We start from the raw sequence: 14,539 nt of genomic DNA on the forward strand, positions 1-14,539 counted from the left end.
TCTGCAAAGCTTCAGGGGAGAATAAGCTGAAGGCAGCTGTTCTCTTACCCTGAGGCAGAGGGAGAGAAATGGGTATAAGGAAGTACAGGGGAATTTATCTAAACAGGGTTGTTTACGCCTGTCGTCCAGAAACCCACCTTTGGCCATCCACGCATGACTCCTCCCTGTAAGGGAGAAAATACTTAATTACTCACAGTTTGTGTTTGCTCCAGGCTTTCAGCATTATGTCTGTACTAAATAAAACCAAGTAGCGCTAGCTTATCAAGTCTGCTGCTTTCCCTTTGGCCCCTAGTACCCGCAGTCCCTTAGTGGCTCTTAACACTGCATACCTGTGTCTGAGTACTCCTTTCATCCATCGCTCGGCCAGGATCTGTGGGAGAGACCTGGCAAAGAGGGTGCCAAACCACCTAACCCAATTGGCGATAACAGGAAAGGCTTTCTGTAGGATTCAGCAGCTAAGCTGAGTCTTAAAGCCTTCATAAGGAGCAAGCCAGGTGAAAGAAAAGGATTGCTCCAGGAAGAGCTGGCAGCCTGTGAAGAGACTGATGGATCTTTCAAGAGCTCGAGAGCTCGAGAGCTCGTTAGGAGCAAGGACAGATGGAAAGGAAAGAAGGAGGCAGATCACGTGGAGCACACTGGGTCTCATTCTGAAGGCTATTTGAAACCACGGGATTCGTTTAAGCATGCAAGTAGCAAAATAGAATTTGTAATTTTGAAAGCTCCCTCTAGCTGGTGTAGGGAGAATGGTTGAAAGGGCAAGAGGAAAGAGAAGGAGCTCATGCTTAAGGCTGAGAGAAAGAATTATTTTAAGAAATAAAAAAGCAGTGTTTGCTAGTTTTCCTTGTAGAAGTCTTTCACTTTTGTGGTTAGGTACATTCCTAAGAATTTTATTTTATTTTTTCGCAGCTATTGTAAAAGGGGTTGAGTTCTTGATTTAGTTCTCAGCTTGGTTGCTGCTGGTGTATAGAAGAGCTACTGATTTGTGACATTAATTTTGTATCTGGACACTTGGCTGAATTCTTTTATCAGTTCTAGGAGCTTTCTGGAAGAGTCTTTAGGGTTTTCTAGGTAAATGATCATATCATCAGCAAACAGCGACAGTTTGACTTCCTCTTTACTGATTTGGATGCTCTTTATTTCTTTCTCTTGTCTGATTGCTCTGCCTAGGACTTCCGGTCCTATGTTGAAGAGGAGTGGTGAGAGTGGGCATCCTTGTCTTGTTCCAGTTCTCAGAGGGAATGCTTTCAACTTTTTCCCATTCAGTATTACATTGACTGTGAGTTTGTCATAGATGGCTTTTATTATATTGAGGTATGTCCCTTGTATGCCGATTCTGCTGAGAGTTTTAATCATAAATGCATGCTGGATTTTCTCAAATGCTTTTTCTGCATCTATTGAGATGATCATGTGGTTTTTAATTCTGTTTATGTGGTGTATTATGTTTATTGACTTGTGTAAGTTAAACCATCCCTGCATCCCTGTACGAAACCCACTTGATTATGGTGGATTATCTTTTTGATACCACCTGTTCCCCAATAACCTATAGAAATAAAAAAAAAAATTAAATAAAGAACAGTATCTGGCACACAGCAGGAATTCCACAAATATTTAAGAAAAGAAAAAGAAAACTTTTAGTGTAACCAAACACCACCTGTTCCCCAAAAACCTTTTGAAATAAAAAAATAAAATTTAAAAAAAGAAGATTACATTATTAAAAAATAAATAAAAAAGAAGAGTGGGTGCAGGGGCTCACGTCTGTAATCCCAGCACTTTGGGAGGCCGAAGGAGGTAGATTGCTTGAGCCCAGGAGTTTAAGACCAGCCTGAGCAACATGGTGAGACCCCATCTCTACAAAAAATACAAAAAAATTAGCTGGGCATGCTGGCGCATGCCTCTGATCCCAGCTACTCAGGAGGCTGAGGTGAGAGGACCACTTGAGCACAGGAAGTCAAGACTGCAGTGAGCCACAAAGGTGCCACTGCATTCCAGCCTGGGTGACAGAATGAGACCCTGTCTCAAATGAGTTTTTAAAAAGAGGTAAAATCAATATATTTTATAAATTTAATTATGGGTTAACCCAATTTCTGAAATTAAAGTTTCAGCTAATGGGATTTTCAATGTACGTAGCTTTTGTGATTAACCTAGATTACTCTAATAGCTAAAAATATCCACTAATGTAGCTAACCATGTATTGGGGAATCTAAGCTTATATAATTTACACATGAATTAGGTATATATTTTATCAAAACTATACAATGTTGAGTCCATCCTTGCCAATGGGTGACACAGTGCTTAATGACACTTTAGCCAGTCTATAATTTTTCTTTCTTTTGTTATTAACAGTCTTATTTTGGCATTTAGGCCCCAATCTTGACGAACTAAAATAAAAATGAAAACAAAAAATCCTTTAATCTCAAATTCAATTCACTACTCATCTCCCTCCTTTCTCCATCTGGGTCCATATTATCTTCTCCAGTATCTCTAAGATACTGAGGATGTACCAAGGGTAGCACACAGATCATAGTGGGTGTGGGAATCTTTTATCTGAATCACCTCTTCCCCTTCTCTCTTATAAACTCTAGCTCCCTCCAGTTGGGAGCAGGGAAGAAGGATAACAAAGGCAAAAGTGGTTTGCCTGTGATTCCACATAGCTCCACCCTTTGCTGGTGGCCTATACCCATATGGTCTCCACTGTATGAGGGACATGTACAATTTTGGGGTGGGTGCTGTATTCAGCTTCACTCCAGCCCCTCTGTAGCTGAAGACCCTATTAAACTCTACTAATATCATTAGCACTACCAGCAATCTCAACATATCCAGGAGTCTTTTCCTTACCCCAGAGGCTGACAAGGTCAAATGCTTCTGTCCCTTCATTAACCCTTTATCTGCAGCTAAGGTTACTCAGATTCTCTTCCTACCTTCAAGAGCCTCACAGATGCTGCCATTGGGGGATGTTTCCATGGCTTCCTTAAGTAGATTCCAGTAAGGTCCCTTTAAACCCTGCTGGTAAGGTTACTCCAACCAATGAACCAACCTTCTTCCTTCTTTCCTTCCTCCCTGTTTTCATGCTTTCCTTCCTTCCCACCAGCAATGTTCATCAGTTCCAGCTACTCTGCTCTGCTCCTTGCTAGTAGCACTTGCTGTTCAGCACTTTTTGCTGTCAAGGTTTCTTATTTTGGTTTGTTTTGTTTCTTTTAACTATTATAATAGTGCAGTATGTCTCACTGTGGTTTTAATGACTAATAATGATGAGCATCATTTTGTGTAGTTACTTGCCATGCATATATTTTCTTTGATGAATTGTCTGTTCAAATCATTTGCTTATTTTAATAGGTTGTCTTTTTGTTGATTGGTATGAATTCTGCATATATTCTAGCTGTAAGTCCAGTGTTAGATATTTTGTAAATATTTTTCCCAATTTGCAGGTCGGATTTTCATTTTACTGAGAGTGTTTTTTGAGGAGGAAAAGTTACTAATTTTGGTGGAGCCAATTTATAATATTTTCTTTTATGAATTGTGCTTTTGTTATCAAATACAAGAAATGTTTCCCAAACCAAAGACCACAAAGATTTTATCTTACGTGTTCTTATAGAAATTTCTTAGTCCTAGGTTTTACATTTAGGTCTTTATCTATCTTGAGTTACTTTTTGAAAGTGTGGGAAGTATGAGTCAAGGATCTTTTTAATTTTTCAGTGTATGTAAATATGCACTGAAAAATTAGACAGTTGTACATATATGTGTATGTGTATAAAATTGCCCAATTGTTCAGCACCAACTATTGAAGACTATTCTTTTCCCACTGAATTGCCTTTGGACATTTGTCAAAGTTGAATTGACCATATGTTTGTAGATCTCTTTCTAGATTCTCTATTCTGGTCCATTGATCTATGCTTCTTTCCATTTACCAATATAACACTCTTGGTTGCTGTAATTTATGGTAAGTCTTAAAATCATTACTGTGATTCTTTCAGCTTTTCTTTTTCAGAATTGTTTTAGCTATTCTAGTTCCTTCCCCTTTCCACATAAAGTTTAAAACCAGTTTCTTGATTTCACAGAAAATATTCCTGATATTTTGATTGGGATTACATTGAAACTCTAGACCAATATGGGGAAATCTGAACATCTTAACATTGACTCTTCCAATCCATTAACACAGTATATTTCTCTATTTAGGTCTTCTCTGATTTCTTTCAAAAGTACTTTGTAGTTTTCAGCAGATAGCTCTTGCACATATTCAGTTAGATTTATATCTATGCATATCATGTTTTGTGCTATTGTAAATGGTACTAGCAACTCTAATAGTATATAGAAATATAACCGATTTTTGTCTATTGACTTTATATCCTACACCTTTTCTCAACTTGTTAATTGTAGAAGCTATTTTGAAGAGTCTATGGATTCTCTTATTTTTTATTTTTATTGATGGAGAATATAATCTCTTTTTATTTATTATACTTACTGATATATTAATATATTTCTTTTTTGATATTAATTTATTTTTTAAAGATTGAGGTATGATCGATGAAAAATTTGTATATTTTATATACTTAAGGTGGAAAACATGTTTTTTTTTTTCATAAACACAGCAATTCCCAGGAATACAACATGGTGTTTTCATATAAGTATACCTTTGTAATGATTCCCACAATTGAGCTAATTAATGTATTTTTTCACCTGACACAATTATCATTTTTCTTGTGTTTGCATTGGGAACACTTGAGATCTATTACCTTAGCAATTTTCAAGTATGCAATACATTATTATTAACTATAGATACCATACTGTACATTAGATCTCCAGAACTTATTCATCTTATAACTGATGTTTGTACCCTTTGACCTGTATCTGCCTATTTTCTCTATCCCCCATCCACTGGCAACCACCTTCCTACTCTCTGTTTCTCTAAGTTTGACTATTTTAGATTCCACATGTAAGTGATATCAAGCAATATTTGTCTTTCTGTGTCTGGTCTATGTTACTTAGTGTAATAGACTCCAAGTTAATTCATGTTGTTGAAAATGTCAGGCTTTCCTTCTTTTTAAAAGCTGAATAGTATTCTATTGTGCATACATATATAGTATACATGTGTCATACATATGATAAATTGTGTATAGATATATATATAAATTGTGTGTGTATATATATATACACACATATGTACATATATATGTATGTATATAAGATTGCCCAATATTTCAGCACCAACTATTGAAGAAATTATTCTTTTCCCACTGAATTGCCTTTGGATATTTGTCAAAGTTGAATTGACCATAAGTTTGTAGATCTCTTTCTAGATTCTCTATTCTAGTCCATTGATCTATGCTTCTTTCCATTTACCAATATAACAGTCTTGATTGCTGTAATTTATGGTGTGTGTACACACACACACACAATGGAATACTATTCAGCCTTCAAAAGTCTGAATATAGACAAATATTTTATATATATATATATATATATATATATATATATATATATATCACATGTTCTTTATCCATTCATTCACTGATGGAAACTTAGATTGGTCCCATATCTTGACTATTGTGAATAATACTGAAGTGAACATGGAAGTGCAGATATCTCTTCAAGCCACTGATTTTATGCCCAGCAGTGGGATTGTTGGATCATATGGTAGTTCTGTTTTTAATTTTTTGAGGAACCTCCATACTATTGTCCATGATGGCTTTATTAATTCACATTCTCATCAACAGTGTACAAGGGTCCCTTATTCTCCACATCTGCAATAACATTTGTTATCTCTTTACTTTTTGATAATAGTCAAACTAAGAGCTGTGAGGTGATATCTCACTGTAGTTTTAACTCTAAATTCCCTCATGGTTAGTGCTGTTGACCATCTTTTCATATACTTGTTGGCCATTTGTATGTCCTCTTTGGGAAAATGTATATTCCAATCTTTAGCCCATTTTTAAATCAGGTTATTTGTTTTTTTGCTATTAAGTTATGTGAATGCCTGATATATTTTAGATATTAACCACTTACTAGATATACAATTTACAAATACTTTCTCCTATTCTGCAGGCTGCCTTTTCATTTCATTCCCTTTGCTTTGAAGAAGCTTTTAATGTAGGCAATGATGTTATGTTAGCTAGAACTAGACTCACATATTGTACAATTTCAACTTTGGGGAAGAGCCAGTGTGGGGAGTAGTTGTAGGCTAATATTACTGGTGATAACTAAAAGTTAACTTAATGTAGAACAGGTCATTTTGATGACTGATGCTAGTTCTATCAAGTTTTAAGTGGTAATGGTGGCATTTGTGGTTGCAAGTTTGGATGTGTTGACAAAAAGAGTCAAACTCTGTAAAATATTTTAAGAGATTTATTCTGAGCCAAATATGAGTGACCATGGCTCATGACACAGCCCTCAGGAGGTCCTGAGAACATGTGTCCAAGGTGGCTGGGGTACAGTTTGGTTTTATATATTTTTAGGGAGGCATGAGACATCAATCAAATACATTTAAGAAATACATTGGCTTGGTTCAGAAAGGCAGGACAACTCTAAGTGGGGGCTTCCAGGCTATAGGTAAATTTAAACATGTTCTGATTGACAATTGGTTTAGTTTATCTGAAGACCTGAGATCAATGGAAAGGAATGTTCAGCTCAAGATAAAGGATCATGGAGACCAAGTTTTATTGTGCAGAGGAATCTCTCCGAAAGCAGACTTCAGAGAGAGCAGGTTGTAAAGTGTTTCTTATCAGACCTAAAATGGTGCCTAGCTCTTAGTTGATTATCTCCTGGATCTGGAAAGAAAGGAAGGGAAACAAAAGGGGAAGGATATTCTCTATAGAATGTGGAGTTTCTCCACAAGAGACTTTGCAGGACAATTTCAAGGTATGGCAAGGAAATATATTTTGGGGTAAAACATTTTGATTTTTTTCCCTTGTTATGCCAGAGTCAGATTAGAAAGTAAGTCACAATATACAGGGTTAAATAAAACCCATCTGATGAGAATTTATGGTTTGTAGGGCATGACTCCCCACACCCCTTAGAAAGGAATTTGGGCAAGATAAAAAATCAGAGGTTAGTCCTCAGATGAATAGGTGGCGATTATACATTGTTGGAAAAGAGTGATGAGCATTGTTACTGTAGGCTAAGTAGAAGTTACAGTAGTTATAGGTTAAGTGGAAGTGGTTGCAGATTCAGTTGAAGGGAATGTAGTTGTTGATTCAGTCAAAGAGATGGTTGAAGTGGTGATTATTTGAGTTGTCAAGTAAGTTGAAGTTGAAGTAGGACTTGATATTGTTGAAGTTGTAACGGTTATAGAGTCTGTTAAAGTGACTGCAGCCATGATTCCACTTGAAGTGATAGGAGTAGCTGTTATAGTTGCAAACTGAGTTGAAGTGGTAGAGGTTGAAGTTTCAGTTGAAGTGATGGCCATGGCTGTTCAAATTATAATTGATTGGTAGTTGCAACAGTTATAGGTTCTGTGGAAGTGGTGGCAGTTGTAGCTGTTGAAGTTGTACTTTCAGTGGTTGTACTTTCAGGTACAGTTGAAGTGGTGGTCACTGTAGGGGGACAAGCAGGAGAGGGTGTTCCAGGTTTGACAGTCACACACTCTCCATTGTTTGTGGATAGCTGGATAACAATGGAGGAATTGGCAGATCCTTTGTTATTCACCAAGCATATTATAAGTACTCCAATTGCTGTCATTATCACACAGGCTAAGAGACAAGCCAGGAAGACTTTCCACATAGACCAGTCATTGCGGCAATATTCTTTTACCTAAGCATGTATATAAAAATATCAGCAATGAAAAACAAAAATGCTTGTAATTTATCATCTCTTTTATATTACTTATAACTTATTAAGTTAACATCATTTGAGTCACTATGTGTCTCTGAAAGTTGGGCTTGAAGTCCATGTTTTCATGCAGATGGAAATAATTGTCTGCTGTCCCTTACATTAGAAGAAAGACAAATCTGCAAAATCTCATCTTCTCTTATTCTGTTTTCCATTTGTCTTTTTTCTTTTTAACAGACTTTATTTTTAGAGCAGTTTTAGGTTGACAGCAAAACTAAGCAGGAAATACGGAGATTTCCCACATCCCTCCTGCCCTCACAGATGTTCAGCCTCACCAATTGTCAACTTCTCCCATCAGAGTAGAAGATTTGTTACAATTAATGAACCTACAATGATATACCATTATCAGATTACTTTAGGGTTCACTCTTGGTGGTGTATACTCTATGGGTTTGGACAACTATATGATGACATGTATTTACCATTACAGTATCATGCAGAGCAGTCTCACTGCCCTAAAAAATCCTCTGTATTCCTCTTATTCTTTCCTCTCTCACCCCTACCTTTTTTTTAATGCGAGAACAACATCTCATATTGTTGTTGAGAAGATTAAAAATAACATACATAAAGTCATTAGTTTTCAAAAATAATATTTTTGTTTTGGATGCAGTATAATATAGAATTTAGAAACAAGGGCTTTGGAGTCCAACAGATTATTTCAGTATTACCCGGATGAAAGCAAGATCTTCAAGGAATAGAATACAAAACTCATACCTTTCAGACAGAATACAGTAGTCTGAAATATTACAAAATATGTGCCATGGTATTTGTTGGAAGACTACAGTTTCATGAAAAGCCTGATGACACAAGACAGCAGCGAAAGAATGAGGGCAGTGGCCACCAAGGCCAGGGAAATGAGGGCCACTAAGACCAAGTTAGCCCTAGGACAAATAATGTCCTCTTTCCTTGATGGGAGGCACTGAAAAGGAGGTTCAAGAAAAGAAAGTGGCAAAAAGACTTATGTACATCTGGGAGAGGAGTCTATAATACTGCATCACACAAACTTAAAAAGAGCCCTTCAGTGAAATAAAATGCACTTGATCAGACAAAAGGAAACTAAGTTCTCCTCCTGCTTTGGCCCCTTCTGGCAAAAACCGTGTGAGTTCTAGCAACTCTCTAAACTTTCCTGAGCCATATTTTCCTTAATTGTTAAATGATTTAATGGGACAAGATCAGTCATTCTCATCACTAGTTGTACATTAGATTCATCTGGGTAGCTTTTAAAAACTATTGTTGTATGGGCCCCACCCCCCAGAGTTTCTGATTTAATTAGTCTGGGGTGGGGCTCAGGCACTTGATTTTTTCTTAAACAGTCCCCAGGTGATTCTAATATGCAGTCAAGTTTAAGAACCAGCAAAGGCTGGGCATGGAGGTTCATGCTTGTAATCCTAGCATTTGGGGAGGCTGAAGCGGGTGGATCCCTTGAGCCCAAGAGGTTGAGACCAGCCTGAGGTACATGGCAAGACCTCAACTCTACAAAAAATACAAAAATTAGCCAGGCATGATGGCATATGCATGTGGTCCTAGCTACTTAAGCAGGCTGAGATGGGAGGATTGTTTAAGCCCAGAAGATTGAGGCTGCAGTGAGACGTGATTGTGCCACTGCACTCCAGCCTAGGTGACAGAGTGAGACCCTGCCTCAAAAAACAAAAAATAAAAATAAAAAAAGAGCAAGCAGACTCAATGTTATTGAAGACCTCCTTCAATTCCATGATTCATATGGATTACTTTACCTCTGCAAACAAGAAGAAACATTTTCTAACTCCATCCTACTGAGCTTACTTATTCTTTTAGATTGTCCCAGAAACAGTATAAAGTTCATATTGTTTTGTCCAGGATCAAGAAACAAGGCTCAGAGGCTCTCTACTGAGTCTCTATAGCAAGACTAAGCAGCAAAAGGAAGGAATTCCAGAGTCTGGGGAACTAAACCAAACTGCCAAGCCATATTGGTAATATATAGTCAGTGTTAAATTTCTATACAAGGGCTGAAGACTTAAAGATACAGTCATGAGGTAAAGTTCATTCAGCCTACAGGACATGAGGTCAGGAACCAAGGACTGCTGAGTCTGGTCTCCAAAGCTAGTGGAGATGCTCCAGAGAACAGTAAGGTTTCTGTGTTAAGGTCATATACACCAGAGGCCAGAACCCAGGGAGCTAAAGAAAGTGCCACACACAGGTTCGGAGGCTGCACAGAGTAAGAAAATAAGGTAATCGCCAAAAGAATAGGACACGTGAAACTTTAAATATGACAGTCTCCCATCAGAGTCTAATGGTGAATTAAACCCTAATATTGCCAACATTCTTATTCATCTGCCCTTCCCTAACCTTGCATTTGCACCTTACACTTATTCCTTTGATTTTCATGTATGTTCTCTATCTATTATGGATGTTTGAGTCCCCAATTAGAATATTAGCTCTTGGAAAACAGAGACTAGCAAATATTTATTTTCTTGTGAATTGCCTCACAGTGACTTGTACCTATACTGAGAATACAGCAAATGCTTAATACAAATATAAATGAATTAAGTAATTAAGTACATTTCTTGGGAAAGAATAGGCAAAGTACATGCCCATATAGAGCACATCCCAACCTGAATAAAAGCTCCTGTGCTAAACATTACCTGTGTGTTACAGGATTCTGACTGTAGACATCTTGAATGTGCAAGGACTCCTGGATTCACGCAGACCCCAGTTAAATTGGGAGAGACATCACTGGTTATATCATTTGAAGGTCGACACCAGCATATGGAACTGTGAGCCTCTTGGTCATTTGGACGTGTGATTGGCTACAAAGGCAGAGTGGAAGTGAGGAGGAAGCCTAGGAAACCATGATGTTGAGTTGCTAAAATAAAATTTTTCTATCAAACATACCTAAGAGTATGACTTTTAAAAGGAATAAATGTTTTCTTAACCTCTGAAGATAAAAAAATCTAGACAGATTATTATATATCATACTTTAACTAATTTTGGTAAGTTACTAAGGTTCTAGTTCAGGAATGTGTATCCTCTTCCTCATGATATTACATAAATGGATTGAATATCCTTTTGTTGCAAGCTGCTGTATGTGCAGCATATATTAAGAAGCCTCTATAAGGAAGAGGATGGTGAGCTGAAGTCCTTGCATCTTACTGGGTACAACCTGTTCAGGTCATTTTGGAAATGAAAATATTGAAGTGAAAAGAGTTGAAATGATTTGTCATCATGACACAACAGCTAGCATGGGAGCTCGGACCTTCCGGTGTTAAGACCCATGTACTCCACTACACTATACTAGGAATAGTATATTGTTATGCTGTGCCATGCTATGCTAATATAGCAATGTAGTATATACTATACTACATGATACTAGTGAAAAATTCTTACACAAAGTGACTGCTTTACATAATTCATACCATTCTCTATCCAATGGAACTTGCAAGCCTATGACAGTGACACAGAAGACAAATCATTGTCGAATTTGCAGTATGTTTTTGCTGGGTCCCTCTTGGGCATAGAGCAATGTAAAAACAGTCCACAACAATATAGGTCTCTACTCTCAAGGAGTCTATTTGCTAACAGGGAGGCAAAACAGGTTAGTGTATAATTAACAAATAAATGCAATAATTGTAAATTATCCAGAAGAAGAGGTAAATAAGGATTGGAAACGACTGAGTTGGCAGGGAAAGATTTTAGGGAAGGGGTGTGTTAAAAGAGGGGAAGGGTAAGAAAAGTGAACATGAGAGAGGAGTAGATTCAGGAATTTATGGATCTTGTGGAAAAGTTTTTTGTTTTGTTTTGTTTTGTTTTATTGAGATGGGCTCTGTCTCTGTAACCCAGGCTGTAGTGAAGAGACACAATCATGGTTCACTGAAACCTCAACCTCCCAAGGCTCAAGCTGTCCTCTCATCTCAGCCTTCCGAGTAGCCATGACTACAGGCGTATGCCTTCGTGCTCATCTAATTATTTTTGATGTTATTTTTTGTAGCGATGGGGTCTCCATATGTTGCCCAGGCTGGTCTAGATCCCCTGGGCTCAAGCAATCCTCTGGCTCTGCCCTCCCAAGGTGCTGGCATTGTAAGCATGAGCTGCTGTACCCAGCCAAAAGTTTTGTTACATATCAAACATAATGTAGAATGATCTAAGGCTCTTCATCTCACAGGATGATAATGTTTACTTTCTAGCTGTGAATCAAGGTTATCTTTGGCCACTCCTATCAGCTTCAAAAGGAGAATACTAAAATTACCCACTTACAGATTTGCTCATATGATCACTGAGTAAATAACCGCCAAATGCTTGGAGCAATGTCTGGCACATAATACCCCCCACTGAATAGGTGTTAACTATCATTCTTGTTATTAGTAATAGTATTTTAATTACTACCACTACTGCCACTAGTTGTCTTTGTGTTGATTTAATAACCCATTACTAATAGTTATAGAAATTACTGGCCAACCGACCAGTGAGTTCCATGAAAACCGTCAAACCAGAATGATACATAATCTTTGACCCATTAGGAATTATTATTAAAAATACAAAAATATAAAATTGTCATTAAATATAGTTAAGATGGGATACTCCTGGCAGTAGACAATTAGCTAAGTTAATTTTTTCTGTAAGTATAATATAAACAAAATAGATATTAGTCCCATGCTTATCAAATATAAATAAACAAAATTCTACCTACTATACATTATACAAATTTGAAGAAGTTGAATTTATCTTTTTTAATACCCTTGCTTATTTAACTAGGTGCTGATCCTGTTGTTTTCATTACATCCAATTTGCTTGTGGCTGGTGAACCTGAACATTTTAATGTACTTTGCAAACAAAGTGAAACTTACTCAGCAGGGCAGTTTCCCAGAATTTTCTGGCCCTGTTAGAATCCCGGCCCTTTCAGAGAGGAAGGTGGTGGGTGGGTCTACATTAAGGATGGGGAACCTGTGATCTAGGCCCAGTTTGCAGCCTAAGTAATAATTTTACTGTGTCAGGTTGCTCTGACTCATAGTATAGGTGGAGTCTCTATTCAAAACTGGAAGAGTTGAAGAGCTGTAAATAATGTTTAACCAGCATTAGCATAATCAGCATTAGCTAATAATGGCCGCAGGCAACTGAAATGCATTAGTTGTACTTACTAAAGTACATTCTATAAGTTTTTTACCCTAACTTTATAAGGATTAACTTGAGATTTCTTAGATCCCTAACAGAAAAACAAGGACACCAAAATTTATTTCCTGTGTGTTTATAATCTTCAAATACTTTTTAAATTCCATTATTGAATTTGAAGAGAAAAATATTGTTATATCTATGCCTGAATAATATAATAAAGTAAAATATTTAGTCAGCTATCCAGATATATGCTGTAAAAAAAAACAATGTAAGCTAATATTTGTAAACATCTTTACATTTGTTATTATCTAGAAAAACTATCAAGATGATACATACCTGGCCAAGTATAATTTTTTTTTTTTCCATCTGAGTATTTGGACATCTTGAAGATCCGATTACAGTGTTACCTGAGCAACTGACCAAGCAGACTTCCAGACACAAACCCAGGGACTGAAGATTTTGGTTCTTTTGGTGAACCAGAAATCCTCTATAGGATTCTTGTATTAACACTTACTGAGAAACAGGACTTTCTTCTTTGTTTTATCTCATGAGTTACACAGGCTGATTACCACAGTTCCATATGACAAAAGCAAGCTATTTCTTCACACGTGTTTCATTCATTCTTCAGGCAGTGAATTTTAACTCACTATTTTAATTTTCATTACATGTCCTTCCTCTTTTCTGAAGTCAAAGATTATTTGGTTGGATATAAATAGATAGATAAAATCTGTATGTGATACAGATATATGATTATGATAACTATACACTGAAGGCTTGGTTTTTGGTATAAAAATATTTTTTTTAAAAAAAGCAGACAAAATAGTCATATTTTGACACAGAGCAGGTATTTTTGGAGGTTTTCTTTCTTAGGAATATTAACATCTAGAATTAATATCTGGTTTTTCAGCATATTAACAAATCTGAGTTCTGACAGGTCTAAAAATTCTAAGCATCCAATTGTAAAAATAGAACTTAATAAATAAACACTGACATCATTGGAGTTTATGTTTACATGAAGGTGAATATAGAAAGTTAAATGGATCTATTTGTATATCCTATGGCCAGAGAAATATTTCTCATACTTTATAGCTATGCATATTTAAATTAATATCTAAATATATAACATAGCAAAATAAAACATGAAAGTTGCAGCACAAAAATTGATACAGGGTTGCTCTTTATTTTGGAGAAGAATGCAAAATTATGATCTTGGCTAGATAGTAATAAAGAGATTAAACTGCTTTTCAATGCTGAAAATGAAACTGTAATATAGGCAAACTATCAAGATGGAGCAAGGACACTCACCGGCTGGTTTTCAGAGTGCTCAACATTCAACACGTATTTTCCGTGCTTTCTGTCCATTCTTGAGCTGCCAATATCACAAGCTTCTCTCCAAGAATATTTTTCAATTTGTTCATTGCTCTTTATATCTGCAACCATGAAACAATTAAAACACTGGTGGAAATCAACTATGATGCATCAGTACACGCGTGGATTAAACTAAATACTAATTATTCACTAAAACAGGATCCACCTTAGAGGAGGAAATGAAATGTTAACTGCAGAAAGACGCAAGAAAACCAATACTTCCTCTGAAAGGTATTGTGACTACTCCCTCTGAAAACCTTACATTA

The 14,539-nt window shown here is 36.6% G+C and overlaps 1 protein-coding gene across 2 annotated transcripts; it reads right to left on the reverse strand.

Moving 5' to 3' along the window:
* Positions 1–6,064: 6,064 nt before the first annotated feature.
* Positions 6,065–14,306, reverse strand: DYNAP (dynactin associated protein). Of its 2 annotated transcripts, XM_032151706.2 has the most exons (3): positions 14,211–14,306; positions 10,442–10,606; positions 6,065–7,743 (listed from the first exon to the last, which is right to left on the reverse strand). In XM_032151706.2, the coding sequence occupies exons 1-3, from the start codon at positions 14,265–14,267 to the stop codon at positions 7,411–7,413; spliced, it is 555 nt and encodes a 184-aa protein (XP_032007597.2). In that variant the 5' UTR covers positions 14,268–14,306; the 3' UTR covers positions 6,065–7,410. The 2 variants fall into 2 exon arrangements, with proteins under 2 accessions (XP_032007597.2, XP_032007598.1); XM_032151707.2 differs by lacking the exon at positions 10,442–10,606 and having other exon boundaries at positions 7,411–7,743; positions 14,211–14,282.
* Positions 14,307–14,539: the final 233 nt, after the last annotated feature.

This window comes from Hylobates moloch, unplaced genomic scaffold (assembly GCF_009828535.3).
Source record: "Hylobates moloch isolate HMO894 unplaced genomic scaffold, HMol_V3 SCAFFOLD_5, whole genome shotgun sequence".
Lineage (NCBI taxonomy): Eukaryota > Metazoa > Chordata > Mammalia > Primates > Hylobatidae > Hylobates > Hylobates moloch.